Source organism: Trachymyrmex septentrionalis, unplaced genomic scaffold (assembly GCF_001594115.1).
Source record: "Trachymyrmex septentrionalis isolate Tsep2-gDNA-1 unplaced genomic scaffold, Tsep1.0 scaffold11, whole genome shotgun sequence".
NCBI classification, from domain to species: domain Eukaryota; kingdom Metazoa; phylum Arthropoda; class Insecta; order Hymenoptera; family Formicidae; genus Trachymyrmex; species Trachymyrmex septentrionalis.
This window is the reverse complement of record NW_017304228.1, coordinates 5,069,309-5,091,419: the sequence shown is the minus strand read 5'-3', so window position 1 is coordinate 5,091,419 and position 22,111 is coordinate 5,069,309. Positions and strand designations below refer to the sequence as shown.

Sequence of the window (22,111 nt, the reverse complement as noted above, 5' to 3'; positions counted from 1 at the left end):
GAGAAGATATTTTTTAAAAAAACTTTATTTTTAAAAAGTAAATATTATATCCAGCGAAAAATGAGTCGTCGAATTGACGTCAAATTAATATCGATACTATAATTTCAACACCAATTCGACGTCGATTCGACGATCATTTCTTGCTGGGTAATTAACAATTTATAATTTCATAAAGAATAAAATAAACTATGTTCCTTAAAATTATTTAACAGATTGAAGGACTCTTCCTATATAAAATAAATAACAATAAATAAAGAACAAAGTAAGAGTCAAACACATTTTTTAAATTGTCACGCAATTAAAAAAAAAAAAAAATTACAAATAGAGAAAAATAAAATTGAAAAAATATAATAAAATAAAAACTCAGTTTAAATACAAATAAATTATAAGTTTCGGCTACCTTTTTTATCAACTAGAACTTTTTTCCAAGAGATATGAAACACATTTGACTGTTCAATCGTATGTGAATAATGTCGAGTTCTACATCAAAACTCACCCGAACTGTGATTATAGTGAATATGCGAACATTTCCGATAATTAATTTTGTACAGCGATTTTTATGATAAGTTAATGTCTGAAGAGGGCTTTTAAAATTATATATACCAAAAAGACGTGTATCAATTATAGAAAATATATCATCTGAAAAATAAACGAAAATTAAAAATACTATTGTTTTAATGCTCAAAAAGTATTCATACAGTTGAGAAATTTAGTTTCTAAAATCAAGAATATATACGAAGCTCGTTTGTTTAGTTTGTTAGAACAGAGTATATTAATTGTATAAAATTGCTAATTAATGTTACAAATAAAACATTTTTTATAAAAAAATATAAAAAATTTCTTTGTACGAATACTTTTTGCTCTCACTGTACATATATAGTTGAATAAATTATTTTATAGTTATTGTAATTATAAAATAATTTAACCATGTGTACATTAATTCTATATATAAAATATGTAACTTATCGCTTATTATATAACAATTGTCAAGACTATTTTTCTCTGAGTGAACTTTCTTGCCTATAAATAAATATGATAATAATTATTTTCATCAAAGCATGAGTATTGAATGATAATTGTAATTATTGTACAGAAATAAATCAAATAAAAACTACATATAAATCGTTCGATTTTATTGTACAAAAAATGCTTGATCTAAACAAATGCGAGATATATGATTTAATTCAAACCAGTTTTTCAAAGTATAACGGATATTTACATTTTAAAATATTCGATTTAATTTGAAACAAATAATCAGAGTTGGACTCTTGAGTCAAATATTAAACAAATATTAAACAAATAGAAAAAATGGACAATTAAGAACTTTAATACGCGGCTCAAATTGAACCAAAACGTTCAGTTATTATATTTATGTAAGATTTGAAACATATGTTGATAATGTAATCGCACTAATTACTGCGTAGTAATTACGAGTCATAAATAAAGCTCGTAATTGTCTGTTTTTTCTATTTAATATTTGGTTAATTTAAAGCAGAAGAATATGACGTTTTAACAACCAGAAGAATGTTAAACATGCTACATCGAGATTAACTTTCAAAATCAACGACTTAATTTCTCGGATTTGACTCTACTTACACTCAAGACTAAATTTTTGAAAACTTTTTTTTTATAAATTAACATTTTTCTTTGAATTAAATTAACATTTAAATTAACATTTTTCTTTAAATCCAATAACTTTTATTAGATTTAAAGAATTATAATTAAAAAAAAACACACATTGTTCGGAATATTTTATATATGAGTAATATTCCAAAAATGTCAATTTTTTTAAATTGTTTCCAAACTTTTAACTTGAGTGTATATATGTATAGCAATTTTGGATACTAACCCAAGTAAGCTTATATTTTCATACGATACCAATGAGCGGTCCATTTCATTCGTCGTTGTGATATCCGCCAAACTGTGATATCCACGTCGCATCCGATGCACCAATGGACCTCTGAACTTAGTCATCTTACTTTAGATTAAACGAATCAGAGAAAATCATGACATCAAAATTGTGACTTATTTCGTCACACATCAAGTTATCCCTCACATTTCACATTTCTCTTACTAGTCAAAGATTAATCCTAAGCTAATCCTAAGAGATAAATATATCACAGTAAATATCGCGTATATATCGCTACAAAAATGAGACAGGAAGGAGGACCTCGTATGACCACGAGCAATGACTCACTGAAATAATCGTCACTAGTCTTCCGCGTGTCTAAAAAAGCACTGAACGACAATGAAACCGCGTTAAGTTCTCATTTTCGTTTTCACAAGCATTTGTTTTTTAATTGCTGCACAAACTACATTCTTTTCGTCTCGCTTTAGCCAAATTTTAAACATATATGTCTATTTCACTTTAATTACAAAAAGTGTACACTAGTCCAAGTATAAAAAAAAAAAACAGTCCTCTAGTAACATTTTAGTCCCGTAAATTAGTCCGTGCGCACCGTAACAACACTGTATCTAACCGTAAAAAGTTATCGTTGATATAAACATATATTTTGCGTCTAGAAAAATTGATCATAATGATCAAAGATACAGGATATATGAAGCACGACAAAGGTACCAATCACACTTCAACACGTTATATGAAAATGTTACATGTTTCACAAGCGAAACCGAGGCGAGAGCGAATATCCGGAGGACCAGGTGAGTCAGATTGCCTAGGCTGACTACTTGGGACAAGCGTAACTCGGACGAGAGAGAAAGGCCGTGCTCTAGATAACGATTCCAGCGAGATTGAAGGGGATACTCGTGTATGTGCATGACGGAAGAGAAAAAAATAAATTATCGCGTGTTGATAATGCAAGAATATCAAGTGACTTGAAATTCCGACATTCAATTTCAAAGGAGTTTTTAAATTAGTTTAAAGGAGGCGAAAACTCTTTTAAGTTGATGACGTTGCGAGAGTGAGGAGGGAGGGAGGGGGGAGAGAGAGAGAGAGAGAGAGAGAAATCCGAAGGATAAACACACTTTTGAATTTTACTCATAAAGTGTCTCTGGCTAGTAATATCAAGTATTTATTGCATTTTAAGCATAACGTATCAAAGCAAGAATTAATATTTCATCTGACTCGAAAAGTTGTTTAATATAAAACATAGTTAATATAAGTTATGATTAAGTTGATTAAGTTGCTGCATTTTAAGTACACGATAAGAGTATCTCGGTTATTCTTTAAAGATTGCATATGTACGGGAAAGAAAAAATGATGTTGTATTTATCAGTATCAATTTAATTGAAAATAATCTTGTTAATTTAACAGTATTAATATAAGGTAAACACTTAAGATTTAAATATAATGTATTTATTTCAACAATACTATTAATAACTTGACAAAATTATTTTCAATTAAAGATTAAGATGCTATTAATATAATTATTTTTTCCGTATATGTATAATTAAGATGTTTTCAGATGTTTCCGGATACGCATGATAAATACTTCTTGCGAAACGGAGGAATTACGAAGATTTAAATACAACGCGCTTTCAATAAATACCGAAAAAATGTTATTATCTGCAAATTGTCCAATTAATTTGAAGTTAAACTTTTTTTGCTACAAATTTTATCAAACGTTATCTTCCTTCAAAAGATAATTTTCATTATTAATTAATTTTATATCTAGTCAATATATAGTATGTATATCTTAACAACAATGTTATTGCATTCGCTTCAGGCGCGTGATCTCGCTTAACAGTTATTAAACTGCATATAATGTAATGTCATGATCGTTGTTTACTATGAGTCGCTGGGAATCACAATGTAACACGCTCGCGTTTAATAAAGTGAGAATGGTCGCGAACATTAATCCAATTTTGCCGGTCATGTCTCTCAGAACTCATCTCTGAACAAAAGAGATGAATTGCTACTGACGGACAAAAAAATATTACGGAGATGTTATTAATTATAGGAAATTAATAACAATAATAAAGCGTGATTCACTTAAACGGACGAGCTGATCGAGAATGAGAATCCTTGGAAAAATTCAAATTCGATTCTTACACTCAGCACAGATGTACTAATAGGGACTATCAGGTTGAGTAAATATTTTCCGTTTTAGTATATGGATTTTATTTCTCAATTAGAAAACAACAATTATACCTTAATGAATTATATATTTGTCATTATTTGTAATAATTTGTTGCTATTTATTATAGATAGCTCTTCTACAGTAGGAAAAATGTTATGTTCTATGAATCAAAATTTTACTGTAACAACAAAAATTTAATTAAAATATACAAAAATTTTTGGTTAAAATATACCGAACAAAACTATAGTTTTATACGAACTAAATTGTTCAATTGGTAAAATAAATATTTTTGTTATTTACAAAGCAAAAAAATTATTTTGCAAAAGCAAAATTGAATTTTTGTTATATAAACAAAATATTTGATTTGTTAAAAAAAATTCCTTAACTAAATAGTTTTACCACCGACGAGATACTATTAAAGTCGGCGCTTATGGAAATTCGCGTGCCTGTTAAAATTTAAATAATTATGAGTAAGAAATTAGTAATATGATACTAATTTTATGATTTATTAGTTTCGTAGACATGTATATATTTAAAACTTAATAATACTTGATTTTTATTTAAAACTGTGATTTTAATGTTATCATCCGAGTTTGATTATCAATAGAGATGATAACTGCAGAGACAAAATTATAATTTTTTGACAATATATAAGATATTATAGCATTAAAAGTATGCATGCTTATTTATACAGCATTTATATAATAAAAATCACTTTCTCTTTCTTCCTTCCCCCTCCCTCCCCCCTCTCTAGATATTTAAATAAACTATTTTACAGTTATTGTAACAAAAAGTCAATTTAACTGTACATAATTTTATTCAATTATATATGAATTGGAACAAAATTCGAAGCGCAACAAACTTCGGAATTCAAGTTGCTGTAACTTCGTTCAAAATGAACGAAATTTAAATTTAAAAAATTTTATAGCTTAACATCTTTCTAAAAATCACTTATGTTTTTTGAGTTTTTGTGTGTTCGGTAATTTTTACATATAGAAAACTATGAGCTAGACAAAATAGGAAATTTTTATTTCAATGTATAGGCCTGTCATGTGTAAAAAAAAAACTTGCAAAAATTTTCGACTTTTTAACACAATTCACAATTCTGTCAAAAATCAACGTGCCATAATTAAAAAAACGGATTTCTGGAAAGTAAAATTTTGCTTTATCAAATGGTATTAACAATTAACAATTTAAAAAAAATATATGTACATATGATACAAATGAAGTAGCGCTACGAACTTTTGTTCCAAATATATTAATTTTACATATAAAACTTGTTGTCACCTTTATAATTACCATCATTATGTTTTTTCCGAGTATACGTTAACAATTATATAACTTACCCGGAGGCGGACGTCTCAATTAATACGTTGTATTTCCACGCATTCTTAGAATTTCGTGCCATTTCGCTACGTGTCACTCGGAAAATTTCCCCTTCTACGAATTACTTCAGATATACGTACTACTGTTTCCATAAATTTAGATCTGACAAACTTTTCTCTGTCCGCTACAATCACTTTTGCTTCTCATTAATTGAACTACATCTGATTCTCATTGAAACAAGACGTATATAACTAATAAGATTTCATAATAGAGTCGTAACATATTTCAGACGGATTCGAACGTACACTGATATTGCTCCGGGCGATTCTGTACTCGATAACACGGAGGACGATGAAACACCTGTTAATACATCCACAATACGTTGCGCTCTAAACGCATCCGGATCAAATACGACGATCTGCAAGACTCCAATTTCGATATTCGATCGGTCCTCCGGTTACAACACGACGCTGCAGATACGTTCGCAATTATGTTATCAAACAGTATCACATTCTTGAGATTGTGCTTATAAATTATGTTGCTTAACAAAAGAATTCAACTATCGCATTACAAATGAAAATATCGACCCAATATCAGTGTATTTTTATTTGTTATTAGTTGAGATTTGATTTCAAGAAATTCTTTAAACGCACAAGAGATTGGAGATTCGTTAAAATTAGAGTACTGCTTAATATCAAAAGTATTGAACGGTTATTTTTGACCGTACTTATTTTTTAGATTTATATTATATTTGTTAATGTAAAAGATTCTAAAGTTTCTTTTGACAGTTTAATAATTATGTCCTTTACATTGATAAAATATTTAGTTTTTTATCACTTTCATTATTTTCACAGTAATTTATTTGCTTTATCCTTTTAGCGAATAAGAAACGTTGATATTTTTAATATTAACTTTTAGAAAATTATTATTGATACTGAATAATCAAATGATTATTTTCTTACTGATAGAGAAGTAATATGTGACATAGATATATAAAATAAACTTTGTTCGACGAAATAATTTTTACCATAATGTCGATAACTGCGATAACGCAAACAATCGCGCTACATGGCCTGTCGCCCTAAGTGACATTAGAATGACTGTGATGTTTTCGATTAAACCGAGCGTAATTAATTTTTGTGTGCAAATGTATTATATAATGCAGTGGTTCAAGAGATCTAGCTGCAGCAGATAAGATAACCTTGATGATAAAATTGGAGATCTCTTTCATGTTACAAGGATATTATTACGTTTTTAGACGTTTATAAACGGCATTTGTTCTTGCAACAAAACATGCAACAAAAACTGAAGTCAATGCAATCCTTCTGCATGATTCATTGGTTCAACGCTCTATTTATTTTAAGGTTTTTGAATTGATTAGTCTCCCATATCATCCTTTTTAAATAAAGTAAAATGATTAAAATCTCAAAAATTTCGAATCAGGTACACTCTATCAAATATTTTAAACTTCCGGTTCCGGAAATGGACTATCCAGATAAAATGTTGAATTTTTTAAATATGTACTTTTTATTGCAGATTCGGATTACATATGAAAGTAAGAAACTTTTATTTTAAATATTTCTTCTAAAAATGCTTTTATTGATCTTAAAATAATCTTGAAAGTAAATAAAAAAAGTAAACTCTGTTGTAATAAAAAATTCAACATCCGGTCTAGAAACCTCATTTCCGGTCGGAACCGAAAGTTGAAAATATCATCTATTCGAACGTATCTGATTTATTAATTAAAATTTTTGAGATTTGTTATAGAAATTATTTCCCTTCATTTTAAAAAGGACAAGTTTGAGACATTCTATACAAAAACATTTGCCTCTTAAATTTCAATTCAAATAAAAAAAATATTCATACATATAAAAAATGAATATCTCATTTACCTTTTCTGTGAAGAACGATTTTGTGCCTTGATATCTCCAGCATCGATCCTCTCTGCAAGTAAATTTAATTAAACAATATAATATCAATTAATAAATAGTACTTGTGCGCGAAAAAATATTAGTGATTCAAAACAAAATTTCAGAGAGTATTGGAACAATATTTTTTGTTTAATTTAAGAAACAAATTAAGCAATGTATTTAAATTAAAAAAAAAACGAGTATTAATGTTAAAATTGTAGAAAAACTAAGTTGACTAAAGACTTTTATCTTGTTAAAGATAATAAATTTATGGATCGTTCATACGTGATAACGATCGCATATAAAACTCAATGATTTGATGAGCAAAAATGCAAGTGCTAAATTTGCATCGCGGAATGTTAATTTTAAAGACCAAATGTTTTAAAAGTTACAAGATTAATAATAAAGGAAAATTATAACGGAATATTCTAAGAGGGACATTTATTGTCAATGTACTTATTTTCTTCGCTAATAATACAAACAAATTTTTGCAAATGATAGAATTTGTTTTCTTTGTTATCTGTTATCACAAGCTAAGAGTTTTAAGACACGAGACAAAGGTTTGGATCGTTTACTCATATTTAAAAGTAGACATTATTTTCAATTGTTTAACGTGCTAAATGATTCATATATGTCTTGAATAACACTACTGGCCCTGTTCTCGTCGCTGCATTGAATTGCAATGGGAGCTTTTCAAAAAAGACATATCGACACAGAAGTCATTTTGTCTTTGTTCAATATTCATTGAAAAAAAAAAACAGAATGCCTTCTGTATTGATACATATCTCTTACGTTCGGAATGCACTCAGGTATCATTTTATCCTTGTGATTCTGAATGTTAAACAAACGATAAAATGATAGTTGAATGCACCTGGGTGAAATTTCTGAACGTAGCCTTGGAAAGCTCCCACTAAGGTTCATTTTCATAATATGTAGTTGTACTTAAAGATTAACAGTTACCAATAGATTCATCAATAAAATTCATTCATAAATTGATAACCTTTAATCTTTAGGTAACCATATATTGTGAAAACGGGAACTAAAACTTTCTATCTTACTTTCGCCAAACTTCAAATATGCTTTTCAAATAATCTTTTTTATTTTAAATATGAGTGTACATTAGTTTAACTACAAAGAAACAAACCTATCATTGAACTGAATAGCTTTCTGTATTATGAAATATTTTTCTATAATTTAAAATTTTCTTTTGTTTAAGAATATCTACCAATAATGAAATAGAATCAATTGCACTGCATTAATACATATTAAAAACTCCTATATAAAAAGTTCTTTAATAATAGTGTCACATTTTTAACAGAATTTGTCTTACCTTATTCTTTGTGAATGAACTTAGGATGTGTTCCACTTGATGCTCAGCAAGCATCATCTTCGTTTAACATTTGATAAACAACAAGAATAAAATAATTTCATAAGCATTACGACAGTACATTGTTATACTTAAAGTGAAAAAGCAAATATATTTAAAGTTTGGCGAAAGTAAAATAGAAAGTTTACTGCAGTCCATGGATATTCAAATTCCTACCCTACTGCCATCCAGGTATCATTTTATCCTTGTTCACTGAATATTAAACAAGAATAAAATAATATCTGAGGAATACTTGAGTGAGAATAAATGCATTCCATTGCAATGACTAAACATTGTAGTGGTAGACCTTATACATTACGTGCTTATATTAGGCTACATTTAGAGGCACCACCCGAGTGCCCCTAAGTATCATTTTATCTTTGTTTAATATTAAACATCAAGGGTAAAATGATACATGGAGGTGGTTTTTTAATATAGTCTTACTTTTAAACTTGAACACTTTTATACATTAGTTTAGTGATTGATCATAGCTAGAAAAACATCACAGCTAGCAAAACAACATAACTTTTACATTATCATTAAGAGGTTAAGTCTAAATCACAAGTTAATAAAAGATAATAAAAAAATCGGAGAATTGGAAAACTCTATCTGGAAGAATAATAATAAGAGAGAGAGAAGTGATTTTTGAAATACAGGCTGTTCGACGTACCATCATCTGTATCTATGGGGTCACTGTCTGAATGAAGGGTTTGACACTCCACCGATTCCACTCTCTTCACCATCGCCATTCTCCTTTATAACTAGACACAGCTCGGATGTGTTAAAGCGAATCATGCCAATCTACCGATCATCCCCTCAGCATCTCCACGCGTATATCAGCAAGGACCCGCGTGCGATGTGTATGAGCACGCACAACGCGGACAGGTGTTTTTCTCGGTTCACTGTTCGCTACTGAGATTACTCGCGCGAGATTTCTAACCTAAACGTTCGCCACACGGAGGAATTTCTTCGGAAGCGGAATGAGCGCGTTGCACGCTGAGCGTGAGGATGACTATCTCGTACGGCGAGAACGGAACGGTCGCGTGGATTAATCGGACGCGTGGATGGAGGAAACAATGACGGTAACGCGACGAGCGGAGATACGAACAAGGTAGAACAAGACGGCAACTCTAGGCGCGCGATGCGACGCGAGGCGACAACGCACCACAGTATATATGTAACGGCACGACGACGCGACGTGCGCATGAGTGCACACGCGCGCAAGAAGTGTGCACACGTGACGCACGATGCGAGCACAGCGAAGCACAGTATGTGATGCGAGCTTCCCAGTAATCTCTACATTTCCAGCTGACTGTTGAAGTAAATTGACTGATCAGACAGCTGACCGCTGTCCTCGGATTATACGCTTAAAGGATTTTAAACGTTAAAGATTATATATTATAGCAATTTGTTGTAAAGACAGGAAGAATAATGTAATACGGAAGTAATAAAAGCGAATTAATAGTCTAGATATATAATTAATGTGCGAGATATGGAAGAATGTATTAAAAAATATTGGATAATTAAGAAATAAATATTAAATATTCGAAAAATAAAAGAATTATGAGAACACAGTATTATTTCGTTATTATGAAAATTTGATCATTATTCGAACTTAGAGAATTGCTCGTTTTACACCAGTGGACATTATAAACTTTAATCTTGATTTAACAATTATTCGAACGCAACAAAAGTTGCACTTCTTCGCACTTTATTTTATTGATATCTATTTCTCCTCTTTTTTTCTTTCATATTTTTCGCGAGCAAGACAATATTATTTATCAATTATCGAAGGATCGAACATTTCCTCACAAAGATAAATATTTACTTGCGTTCATCGACGTGTATTAAGGTGAAAGAAAGAGGAGAGATATATGTTCTCGCGTGTTAGTGAGGTTAGTTTAGTTTTCGCGCGACATAAGTGTGATTGTGACTACTGTTGAGGTTAATCCTCCGCTCACGAGGGATCATCCGTTTGAGGACCGCCACGAACTTAACGAAGTTACATTACACGTTGGCAAGTTCTGGCAAACGATATCACGTGTAGATCTGCAAGTGGTCGCGAACATGATTTTTTACTTCTTAATGTAAGAGATACCGCTCGTTAGCAGCTCGTTAATGCGATCTTCTGCATGATGTGTAACTGTAAATTTAGCGTTAAAAATATTTTTTGCGACTAGTTATCCGTTTTTTTATTGTACCTTATTGGAAATAGATTCTTATTTGATGTGAAGAATTTTGCGCTTAGTCTCAAAATTTATATTGATTTAATTAGTTTCAGATTATATTTTATAAAAGCCTTATATGATTTATATTAATTAATTTTTTTGCAACTATCCTCAGTTTTGTCGTATGTTTTTTATTCATTGTTATCTTAGAATAATTAAATTTGTATCTCTTGTTACATAAGATTATTTGTCTTAAGGAATGAATGACTATTCTCAGTTGCAACATTTGTACCGACTGCCATGTAAGCTTAACTTTATATTATATTTGTAAAAATCTTACTTATGTAGTGATATTCTATAATACCGAACAAGAAATTGTATCTTTATAATCTCTTTATGATAAAGTATATCAATAAATACTACTATTTAATTCAACTTTATCTTTGTAGGACACCTATAATCCTATTCGTAAACATGCTGTTGTTAATTGCTGTATGTAAAATATTTTGTATACTTGTCCTTTTGCCAATTCTATTGATAAAATGGAGAAAGTTTTATTCAAAGAAGCGCGAGGAGAGACAACAGACTGGAACTGTTGTTGGTATTTTTCATCCATACTGCAATGCAGGTGGAGGAGGCGAGAGAGTACTTTGGGCCGCGGTTCATGCTATACAGACCAAGTATGTACCAAAATAACATTTTTGTAAAGTTCATATTAAGGGTGTTTGATATCAAAAGCATTTGTGATCTGTTCACCAAAGCTGAGATTATTTGTTGCACTGTTATTCACATTAGATGCTTAGCATTGGATGATACAAGTCGAAACAAATATCATTCTATGTTTGTCTCACTGAATGTCAAGAAAGATAGAATGATGTCAACTAGTATCATCAAATGGAAACCCACTGTATTTCTTATCTTATATATTGAACACTTCCAGATATCCTGACATACACATAGCTATATACACTGGCGATCTTGATGCAGACCCTGAAAAGATTCTTAGCCAAACTGAAAAGACATTTAACATGAAATTGCAACCAAATATCGAATTCGTCTACTTGCATGGGCGAAAATGGGTGGAGGCTTCTACATATCCTTATTTCACACTTCTGGGACAAAGCCTGGGATCCGTCTATTTGGGCATCGAAGCGTTAAACAATCTTACACCAGGTGATGTAATAGATTGTTTAACCTGTAACTAGAACATATAGATTCTGATGACTCTGGGACATTTTCCTAATTTTTAAGTAACATAATGATTTGGAATAATTTTATTTTTTATTCTTTTGTTCTATTCGTGTAGACTAATTATTGTACTATATATTTATACTAAGTTCAAATGTTGCAATCTTTAAAGAAAATAAATAAGGAAACTTTAATAAGTCCCAAAGATTCATATATTCCTTTGATGTCACGAAAAAATATGTTCTTGTTACGGGTTAAATATATTTGTACTATTTTATAGCTTCTATTGACAAAAATACATAAAAATAGATACAAATAATACATAATTATACAATACTTGTATAAATCGCAGACATATACATTGACACGATGGGTTACGCGTTTACGTATCCATTGTTTAAATACATCGGCGGTTGCCTAGTCGGATCGTATACGCACTATCCCACTATTTCGACTGATATGTTGAAATATGTCTACAAGAGAGTTGTCGCGTACAACAATCGAAGGATCATCGCCAGAAATCCATTACTTTCAGGAGGGAAATTCCTTTATTATAAATTATTCGCATATGTAAGTATACAAATCCGAATAATTGTTTTGTAAGGAAAAAGTAGACGAGTCTTTTCAAACAGTTATTCCACAATAGAACATTTCAGTTATACGGATTGGTTGGTAGTTGCGCCGACATCGTGATTGTAAATTCCTCGTGGACCGAAGAGCATATCAATACTATCTGGAAATGTCCACTGAAGACGCATCGAGTGTATCCTCCATGTAGTGTGGAGCATCTGATTGGAGTGCCACTTCTCAGCGATGAGGAAAAGAATAAATGCATACGCATAATTGCGATCGCGCAATTCAGGCCGGAGAAGAATCATCCACTCATGTTGAGGGCGATGTTCGAACTAAGATCTATTCTTAAAGAGGAAGTCTGGGAAAAGGTGAGCTGATGATTTATCTCAATAGCCTTCAGATGTATTCTAAACTTAATCGTGCTATTTAGGTCAAGTTAGTCTGTATTGGTTCCTGTCGAGATGCCGAGGACGAAAGACGTGTTAAGGATATGCAAGATTTGGCTAAACATTTGGCTTTAGACAAAAACGTTGAGTTCAAGTTGAATGTACCATACTCGGAACTTGTATCCGAGATGCAAAAAGGAACGATTGGTCTACATACAATGTGGAATGAACATTTTGGTATTGGCATCGTGGAGTGCATGGCGGCGGGATTAATTATGGTGGCCCATTCTTCCGGTGGTCCGAGGTATATACTTGGCTCAGTATTTGTGATCGCACTGTCAAGCACGGTACAACTTTGTCGTGATCGCAGGTTTGCGACAATCTTTGTTTGAAGTCTCTCGGCAATCTTAAGCGACGTCTACAATGAGATTTTAAGACGTAAAATTTAACTTTCGAAATTTTAAGGCATAATAATTTTCCTCATATTCTTCGATTGTAATTTGTAAATTTTTTACTTAAAGCTTACATTGTCGCTTTAATGCCGTAATGCTCAAACATTAATAACAAATCAGAATTGGACGTCAGACATATAAGAGACCACTCATTTGCTAAAATTACTAATTGATTATAATTTCCATTTAATTTAATAAAATTGCGATCATGAAAGCCAACAGCTCAGCCATGGAATTGGCTCGTAAAGTTTTCTACTAAAAAGTTTACTTTAAAAAAATATTCTAATTTTAGAGCAGACATCATAGAAACACGAATGGGTAGTGTAAATGGTTTTTTAGCAGAAGATGAAATGGAATATGCCAAAGTAATAGCGTCCGTCGTACAAATGCCTCCAAAGGTTCGAAATGCTATTAGAATTGCAGCCAGGTAAGATTAAGGATATTTTATAATTCTTTAATATTATGAAATAAGGATTTTTTTATATATCGATTTTTCGGTTTTTTAGGTCATCTGTAAATCGTTTCTCATGTGAAGTCTTCGAGAAGGAATTTCTACGGGCAATCGAACCGTTTTTCAGATCAAAACAAGAATAGTGTTGTTGCCTTACAATTCCTCTAAAATCATAAATGACGAATATGTGTGTGTAAATGGGTCATTTCAAAATCAGAACGCACTTTCAGTACATGTTACATTATCCTGTATGTATAATAGCATGTGTGTATGTAACAAAAGGGTGTCTTTTATGCGAGATAAGCTTTAGAAACTTTTTGCTTGTGTTAATTTTAGGATACAGTACATTAAACAAGTAATCATGATTTAGCACACACAGAAAACCATAGCACATTGTATATATAATGATGTTTGTTAATGAACTGTGTGTGTATTACTTAAACTAAACTTTAACGTTCTTACAAAATTCTCTTTTAAAGTTTACGAAAATATGTGTTAATATCGACGTTGCAATTTACTTAATGATGGCAAATATGAAAGCCAAATTGATCGACATAATACTTATGTCGAAACATGTTAATCACGTGCGCAACGATAAATATAAAACATCATATGTTCATTGTTTAACCACATTATCGTTAATCAACCCACATCCCTGACACTCCAAGATGTAAGACGAAGTGTCCCCATCTTCGGCACTTTTTGACAAGTTGAAGCAAAGTCCGCGTTTACCCAGCATTATCTCTGCAACCTGCATAGCAGTTTCCGTGTGACAAGTGAGCTTCTTATCTCCGACTTTGATTTGCGAAGTACCTTTCGCCAATGCCATTAAAATTATCATCTGTAATAAATAACGCATTCATTTGATTAATTTGGAAAAGTTAAGGTATCTCTTCAAACTAGCTACGCACTTACCTGATCCTGCGTGTGTTCGTCAACACACGCCCCTGCCAGGAGTGGCTTTAAAATCTCGATAGCCGCTGTTTCACCTGCCGGCGGTCCTTCTTGTCTTCCGGAACCTAATCCGGAGCCGCCAAGAACGCATCCTGTGCTGGTGTTACACACTATACTAATATTAAATTTTATTTTTACATTTCTGTCAATTTTTTTACCTGTATCTAATAAAATAAAAGATTTGTTTTTTTAACTGAATTTTTTGCACGGTTTATCTTCGTTTTCTTTCTTTTCATATTGAAGGAAAAAAAAGATAGTTCAACTAAAAAGAACAGATCTTAGGAAAAAAAATTTTAATATAATAGTTTCTTACTTAATACCAGAGCCGTTTCCAACAGCCATTGCTCTGTCTTCCCTGTAAGCTTCGATCGTAATTGGTGGTACTCGAATATTACTTTTCACTAATTTATTTGTTAAAATTGCTTTGGCATCGTTGGCCATTGTATGCGCCTCCTATGAAATATGTATTATAATTAATTCAAAATTTACTAGGAGAATTCATTTGTTTAATCGAAGTGATACATACATTTATGTGAACTGATCCAGCCACATAAGACCATCCTGTTATTCCCCGAGGATTTCCCAGATCAATTAAGGTAACCGCGTTTAAGTTACTGATCGGTTTTATGCGTAAATGCACTTCGCCTCCTCCCTTCGGATAATATCCCCTCCATTTGTCATTAATTTTAGTATAAATAGAACAATATAGCCGTAAATTTAAGATCAGGTACAATAAATTGAGTGCATATACCTCTTCACAACTACGAAATCAAAGTCTGCTCCGAATTTATTCAGCAATGGTTTGAACACTTCTGTCAGATATTCTATGTGTGGCCCCATGGGAACGTTCGTTCCACCCTTAAAGATGAGTGTGATCGTATCGTTACACGGAAAGAAGAGGGCACATGGCAGTGCTACTTGCGCCAGTAAGCAAATGCATCCAGCAGTTTTCGTGTCTGCTACAAACGTTCTCTTGGTTTTGTTTAGTGGACCCGGACGGAATTCCAAACGTGTCGATCCTATGTATCCACCTCTGACTTGAGCATTACACATCTCCTTAACAAGTTCCACACCTATAATAATAGAATTTTTCACCTCACATAATCGAATATAAAATATTGAATTCTGTTTTTGGATTACCTTTCAAATGTTGTGCCGCGAGACCAGGCTTAGGCCTTCCAGCTCGTATATTCTCGATTTCAATGGGGATGCCATAGAGCGTGCTCAAACTGAGAGCAATTCGTAACACTTGCCCACCCTTCAAAGAAGAATTAAGATTATTGTGTATTATAGATATCATGCTTTTTTTAAGAGGCAGTAATTTATAATATGAAAAGGAAGAAAAGAGAGTGAAAGATGTAGCTGTGTCACAACATAGAAAGATAAATTAAATACTATAAGAATGTTTCAAAGGATAAGACATATTGTAACGTTAAACAATTAAATCCAAAAGACATATAGCTAATAAAATTATACTTCAGAGCACTGCTCGCTCTTTAAAAGATATATTAGATATAACATGTCTATCATGTTAAAAAGAGAGAATGAAAGATGTAACTGTCAACATTGACAGATGCAACACAGATACTGTAAAAAATATTTCAGAGGACAAGCCATATCATAACATTAAACAAATTCAAATGACACATAGAATAAAATATTTTGGAGTATTGCTCGTTATCTAAAATATAAATATATCTATAATGAGAGAGAGAGAGAGAGAGAGAGAGAGAGAGAGAGAGAGAGAGAGAGAGAGAGAGAGACAATGAAAAATGCAGCTGTCAACATTGACAGATGTAACAGAAATTAAATATTATACAAAACTTGTTTCAGACAAGATATATCATAATATTAGACAAATCTAAGAGACACAGATAATAAATACTTTGAAGCACCACTCCGTTTTTTCAAGATATAAAAACATGTGTATTATATTTAAAATATAGTACATATATTTAATTTTAAGAAAAATGATATTTATTTAGAATTTTCTATTTCATATATACTTACACCCTCGCCCAAACTGCCGTCTATCTGCACGAGGGACGACATAATGCGATTCCTGAGTCTTCCAAGCACTATGATCGCGTCAAAGGAGACGTCTGTTCCCGGCGTCACGCCGGTTCCGCGTTTATTTTCGGCCCACCGTGAATTTCTGGGGAAAACAAAACTGTGTGTAAGCTGTTGTAAGCGCTCGTTCAGGGAAACACTTACATCTAACTATAGAATGAATCCTTGCTTATAAAGCCCGCCGGGACAGACAGTCCTTCTTGCGCCAACAAACGTAAGAGTCTTCAAATCCGATGTGTTCCTCTAAAAAAAAATTAATCTACTGATAATCTAATTGTTCCACAAAATTCCGAAAAGGCGCAATTTTCACGTCAGAGAATCTTTTTTATATATTACAGAAGCGATATATCGTGTTAATTTCTTTCTGGCACGTGTTGTCAATATTGAAACGACAATTGCGGATAAATAAATTACATTCCCTTTCTAACTCGATCTTGACGTGTGAGTTCTTATAACAATGCTGAGCAATGCTCCGAATGTAGCGTGAAATCAACATATATAAAATGTTATCTACGGAGGATTCAGAAATGCGGCAATGTAGTTCAATGTGGACATTTCATGAACATAGAGAACTCTACCTTCGAATTAGGACCTTGAGGTCGTACTCTTTAAAGAGTAGTAACTGGATGTTCTCTCTCTCTCTTTCTCTCTCTCTTGCTGACTCATTTTTTACTCATAAATATGAAGTAGGCGATAGTACTTAGCTGATAAAATCTTTCTCTTTCTCTCTTTAGCTTCTCTAATTATCTTCTCTCTCTACTTTTGTTTATATCTTCCTTCTACCTTTCTCTGACTTTTCTCTCATTAACTTTCTCTCTTTCTAATCTCTCTCTTACTTTTCTCTTTTTCTCCTTATTATCCTTTCTCTCTCTCTCTCTCTCTCTCTCTCTCTCTCTTTTTCTGTGACTTCTCTCTTTAGTCAACTCTTTCTTTCTCTGATTTTTCTCTCTTTAATTCTAATTAATTTCCTCCTCTCTTTCTAACCTTTCTATTTCTCTCTCTCTTTCTTTCCCACTATTTCTGTGCTCTGGCTGGCGCGAGAAGGCGATAGTGGCGCCATTTGACAAGCGCAACTAGTAACCGAATTGAACTGAGCTTCGTATTCTCGCTCGGACCCTTCTGTCCTACGTGAAGTGTGACGAGGTTAAAACAGCTGTTCTGCTGGATGGTCGCGTTGACAGGAACGACGATCAAGCGGATGAGAGATCTATCGGAAATCCAGGCACTTAAATGATATCGCGAATATTCCGTGGGGAAATCGAGAATATCGCGGTCAAACGCAAACGGCAAATCGACACTCTGAAAATCTTTAACGACAAGTAAGGGTGAATTCTCGTCGTCGTTGGACTCCTCTCCCCTTCCCCACCTCCCCTCGTCGACGTTGTAACCTCTCTTATTTATCTCACTTGAGCCACATTATCGTCGATATTATGCTCGGTGTCGCCCTACGAATGGCTACCGCGGAAAAATCAGATTGCTCGTTTATTCTCGTAGCGCTATGCTCTCCCGACACAATCGGAAATGGTCACGAGTTCCTCCCATTATGACAATAGCGATAGCTTCCAAGATTTCTTTTCTGGAAATCGCATTTGCGTCATTGTTTTACATCTCGCAAATGACGTTTTGAATATTTGTGACGAGCAGATATAAGACAACTGGGCTAATAACATTTAGATTAATGCTGGTTCAAGGTCACAGCTGGTCTCGTAGATTTTTACTGGCCGCAAGTATCTGCGGGAAGTATAATGCAATAAATGTCTTGCAGTGTGATAGAACTCAGAGAAAATGTGGACTATCAGGTGGAATTTCAAGCTGGCGAAAGACGAATGGCTATTATGGTTTCCCTGTCGCCGAATTTTCCATTGGAGAAGCCAGTACTTAGAGTTTCCCCACCGATAAGTCATCCCTGGTGTAATGAGCATAGTGAAATTACCAGTGCGCCAGGATTACTCAATGTAAGCGGAGAAATTTATGTAGAAAACTTATGATACAGAAATATATAAATAACAATAAAGGACTATGAATCAAGTTAAGTTTCAATGTTAGTTAAAGAATAAACACTAAGTTACAAGTCATAATAAATAAAGTATTATAAAAAAAGAGATATAATATATATTAAACTTATTACTTATATTCTTATATGACAAACTTATATCATTTTTTATAACACTTCTATAATTTATTATGACTTTGCAACTTAGCATTTGTAACTATTTGTTAGGATTTATTCTTTTTCACTAACTTCTTACATGATTTGTCATTTCTCTTTTTCTTTTCATGTTGAAGAGAAAAAGAGAAAAGATGAATTATGCACGAGAAGTTCAGCTAAAAAGAACAGACATTTAGTATTTTAATCCTTTAATTTGATTGTTTAATTTTAATCTAATAGACCTTTGTATTAATAAGTTAATTTAATGAAAATATGTATTATATACCTATTATTCTTTATGTTTTATTTATTATATTTGTATTTTATTTCAATGTATTTTGTACATTTGAGATAATAAACCTCTTGTTACGGCAGTTTTCAGTACACAGTGATCTCGGTCGGGTCGTCCAAGCTATTATCAGAGAATTCAGCAAGAATCCGCCACAGTTGTTAGAGGATATTTCACCTGGTTCTAGTAAACCTCATCCAGGTATGTATCGCTATTTCACCTGTTCTGTGTCGATATAATGAAATATTTTAACATACAACAATTATTTTACTTACTTTATATTTATATTACATTTAAAAATAAAATATGTTTATATGTTTGACATAATGTTTGTTATTTTTATTAGATTATTCTATTGTTGAGTGCAGTTGACATGGTATGGTCTTGTAATTTTCTTCATTTTTTTCTTCCTTTTTGTATTTTTTAATTATCGTTCAATTTTTTATTCACATATGGCTATATTTTAAACATTATGATTTATTTATTTTGGTTTAGCTGAAGAAAATTCAATAAGTCAAAACTGTCCCATCACCATTACCTTTTAAAATAAGACTTGTTTATTTTTATTCGACACCTTTTTATTGCTTATCTTGGCTATCTTTCTTGTAATATTACTTTATGTAAAAATGAATTTTGTATTTTTCTATATTTATTGAAATTTTTTTTATGTGTGATTATAGATCTGCAAGGAAGAAACTCGCCGTCTTACTCGCTTCAACAGTATCCTGTCGAAATTCCGTCGACGTCATTCAATTCATATTATAAGACACAGTTTCCACATCTGTCATCCTCCAATGCAAACACGGGCATTTATAATTACAACTATACAAACTCCGGTCACACATATGTCTCGACTTCGAAATCATTCGGCGGTACGTCGCATCACTCACCGTATCTTGCGAGTTCGAGGAGCAGTGCGCTTCAAAATTCTACGCCTACGGGGTATACCTCGGATCAGCACAGTACGCCTTATCTAAATTCGCATTATGCGAATGCGAGCTATCAGTCGTTGCCGAATCAATCGCAGGCGAAAGCGCCGCAAAGCATAATATTTCCCGAATTAAACAATTTAACTAATGAGGAATTAAAGAGGCTTAGCGAAGATGACGATAAGCTGGATGACTTTCTGGAAAAACATTCCCAAATTAAAGATATAAATACAGCGATCGAAGATGCTATGGATTGGGTTGAAAAAACTGCCGGTAAGGACAGAAATATAAATATTTTTACTATTGAAATGTTAAAATCGCAGAAAATTCTATTCTGTTATTTCTATTAATCCTGTCTAAATTTTAACTTGCGGGGAAAGTTAAAATTTAAAACTTTCCTTTCATCATTTCGTTGAGACAGAGAGAAAACAAAAACAATAGATGCTAGAACTTAGTCCACTGACTGGCTGCTCTAACATCATATCCTTTTTCTGTCTCACTCGATGAGACGGAGAACGTTTGACTTATAAGCTAAGTTTTGGACAGATCTGCAGTTTAATCTTTATCTATTTAACATTCTTATTTAATTGCTTATTAATAAATTTGGATCTCTTCCCGTAGAAGCTAATGCAGCTAAAGAACCCGAACTGAAGCAGTTGCAAGCTGATGTAGCAGATAAGGTGAAAACGGTGGCAGCACTAAAAGCTAGATATGACCATCTCATACAACGATACAATAAATTATCCGAGGTTTTTACGCCAGATCACATAAAAGAATGTTTGAGACAAGCAGCAGACGAGAGCCACGAAGAGAGTGAACAGATTGCAGAAGATTTTCTCAACCGGAAGATCGACGTCGAGCGTTTTCTCAGCACGTACATAGAGTGCCGGAAGCTGGGTCAAGCTAGGCGAACCAAGGAAGAGAAACTGGCGCATCAGTTGAACGAATTGAAACGAGCTGGTTTCTGAAATGAATATAATATATATAACCATTTTTTTCTATGAAGCAAACAAAAACTGTAAATAAGACTTAGTTAAATTAAACGTTATTGTGAATTTAAATTTATAGCATTCGTGATTACCAGATATCTGATGTAGCTAGAAGATTCGTCAGAAGATTTGGTGGAAACGTATTTTGCATAAACATGTTACGTTTAATTCGCTTTTTACTTACGCTGCATTCTAAATTATTTTAAACCGCGTAGCATTCTAGAATTGACAGATATACATATACATACACATACATACAAGTGGCGCTAAATGCATGAAGTGGTTAAAAACCGAGAGTGCTTTAAGATTAACTTTTGATGGAATATATTACACATTGTATTCCAGACAATTTAATGAGATAAAAGAAGCAATATAATGAATGGTTAAAAGAATTAAATCCGCGTTAAAACCCGTATAACAAGTTCAATTGAATTCAATGAGTACTTATTTCATAGTGAAAATAACAATGGCTTTAATTATATTAGTTTTGCACAAGTGACATGTGTACTGTCGCGATTTATTCTGGCACAGAGGTACGTTTTTTACTCTGTAAATAAATGTGCAGGGATGTAATTAAAATCAATTTTTGAAAATTTGCTATTCGGTGATGTTACTTTTAATTATTTATCCTATTGATGTTCCTAATATTGTAACATATTGAAAAATTATATAGATATACGACAGAAAATGGAAAACAAAAATGTTGAACTTGAAGAGATTTAAAACCCTTTTCCTTTCGGCTAAAAAAACAGCTGAAAATATTAATATGGTAATATGATACTCGTCATATTTAATTTACACATTTATTATTATAAATTTTATTATTAATTTATATTTATTATGTATACTGAAAGAACTGGTCATTCAGATG

The 22,111-nt window shown here is 32.3% G+C and overlaps 4 protein-coding genes across 9 annotated transcripts in view; 2 read left to right on the top strand and 2 right to left on the bottom strand.

Annotated features, from left to right (window-relative positions):
• LOC108750851 (copper-transporting ATPase 1) overlaps positions 1-9,391 on the bottom strand; it is a 23,374-nt gene extending 13,983 nt beyond the window's left edge. The window contains exons 1-2 of one of the 3 annotated variants that reach the window (XM_018490669.1): positions 9,313-9,391; positions 7,259-7,310 (exon numbers count right to left, since the gene is read on the bottom strand). In XM_018490669.1, coding sequence (XP_018346171.1) covers positions 7,259-7,310; positions 9,313-9,391 — 131 coding nt within the window. Of the gene's footprint in view, positions 1-1,849; positions 2,136-5,386; positions 5,720-7,258; positions 7,311-9,312 lie in introns of those variants that run through there. The other 2 variants (XM_018490687.1, XM_018490674.1) reach the window with 2 other exon arrangements.
• Positions 9,392-10,451: 1,060 nt separating this feature from the next.
• On the top strand, positions 10,452-14,031 carry LOC108750752 (GDP-Man:Man(3)GlcNAc(2)-PP-Dol alpha-1,2-mannosyltransferase). Of its 2 annotated transcripts, XM_018490477.1 has the most exons (9): positions 10,452-10,729; positions 11,068-11,112; positions 11,260-11,490; positions 11,751-11,983; positions 12,351-12,568; positions 12,655-12,939; positions 13,002-13,261; positions 13,702-13,836; positions 13,916-14,003. In XM_018490477.1, coding segments are annotated over exons 2-9 (1,452 nt in total). In that variant the 5' UTR covers positions 10,452-10,729; positions 11,068-11,110. The 2 variants fall into 2 exon arrangements, with proteins under 2 accessions (XP_018345979.1, XP_018345971.1); XM_018490469.1 differs by lacking the exon at positions 11,068-11,112 and having other exon boundaries at positions 10,710-10,729; positions 13,916-14,031.
• A 445-nt stretch (positions 14,032-14,476) lies between these two features.
• Positions 14,477-17,618, bottom strand: LOC108750772 (RNA 3'-terminal phosphate cyclase). 3 transcript variants are annotated; one of them, XM_018490520.1, is made up of 9 exons: positions 17,463-17,618; positions 17,029-17,127; positions 16,825-16,969; positions 15,955-16,072; positions 15,566-15,887; positions 15,341-15,482; positions 15,128-15,267; positions 14,776-14,929; positions 14,477-14,701 (listed from the first exon to the last, which is right to left on the bottom strand). In XM_018490520.1, exons 3-9 carry the CDS (start codon positions 16,864-16,866, stop codon positions 14,477-14,479), a joined length of 1,143 nt encoding a protein of 380 aa, XP_018346022.1. In that variant the 5' UTR covers positions 16,867-16,969; positions 17,029-17,127; positions 17,463-17,618. The 3 variants fall into 3 exon arrangements, with proteins under 3 accessions (XP_018346022.1, XP_018346013.1, XP_018346005.1); XM_018490511.1 differs by lacking the exon at positions 17,463-17,618 and adding an exon at positions 17,221-17,455; XM_018490503.1 differs by lacking the exon at positions 17,463-17,618 and having other exon boundaries at positions 17,029-17,455.
• A 420-nt stretch (positions 17,619-18,038) lies between these two features.
• On the top strand, positions 18,039-21,841 carry LOC108750764 (vacuolar protein sorting-associated protein 37A). The gene is made up of 5 exons (XM_018490490.1): positions 18,039-18,203; positions 18,650-18,839; positions 19,409-19,523; positions 20,003-20,524; positions 20,873-21,841. The coding sequence occupies exons 1-5, from the start codon at positions 18,115-18,117 to the stop codon at positions 21,217-21,219; spliced, it is 1,263 nt and encodes a 420-aa protein (XP_018345992.1). The 5' UTR covers positions 18,039-18,114; the 3' UTR covers positions 21,220-21,841.
• The last annotated feature ends 270 nt before the right edge of the window (positions 21,842-22,111 follow it).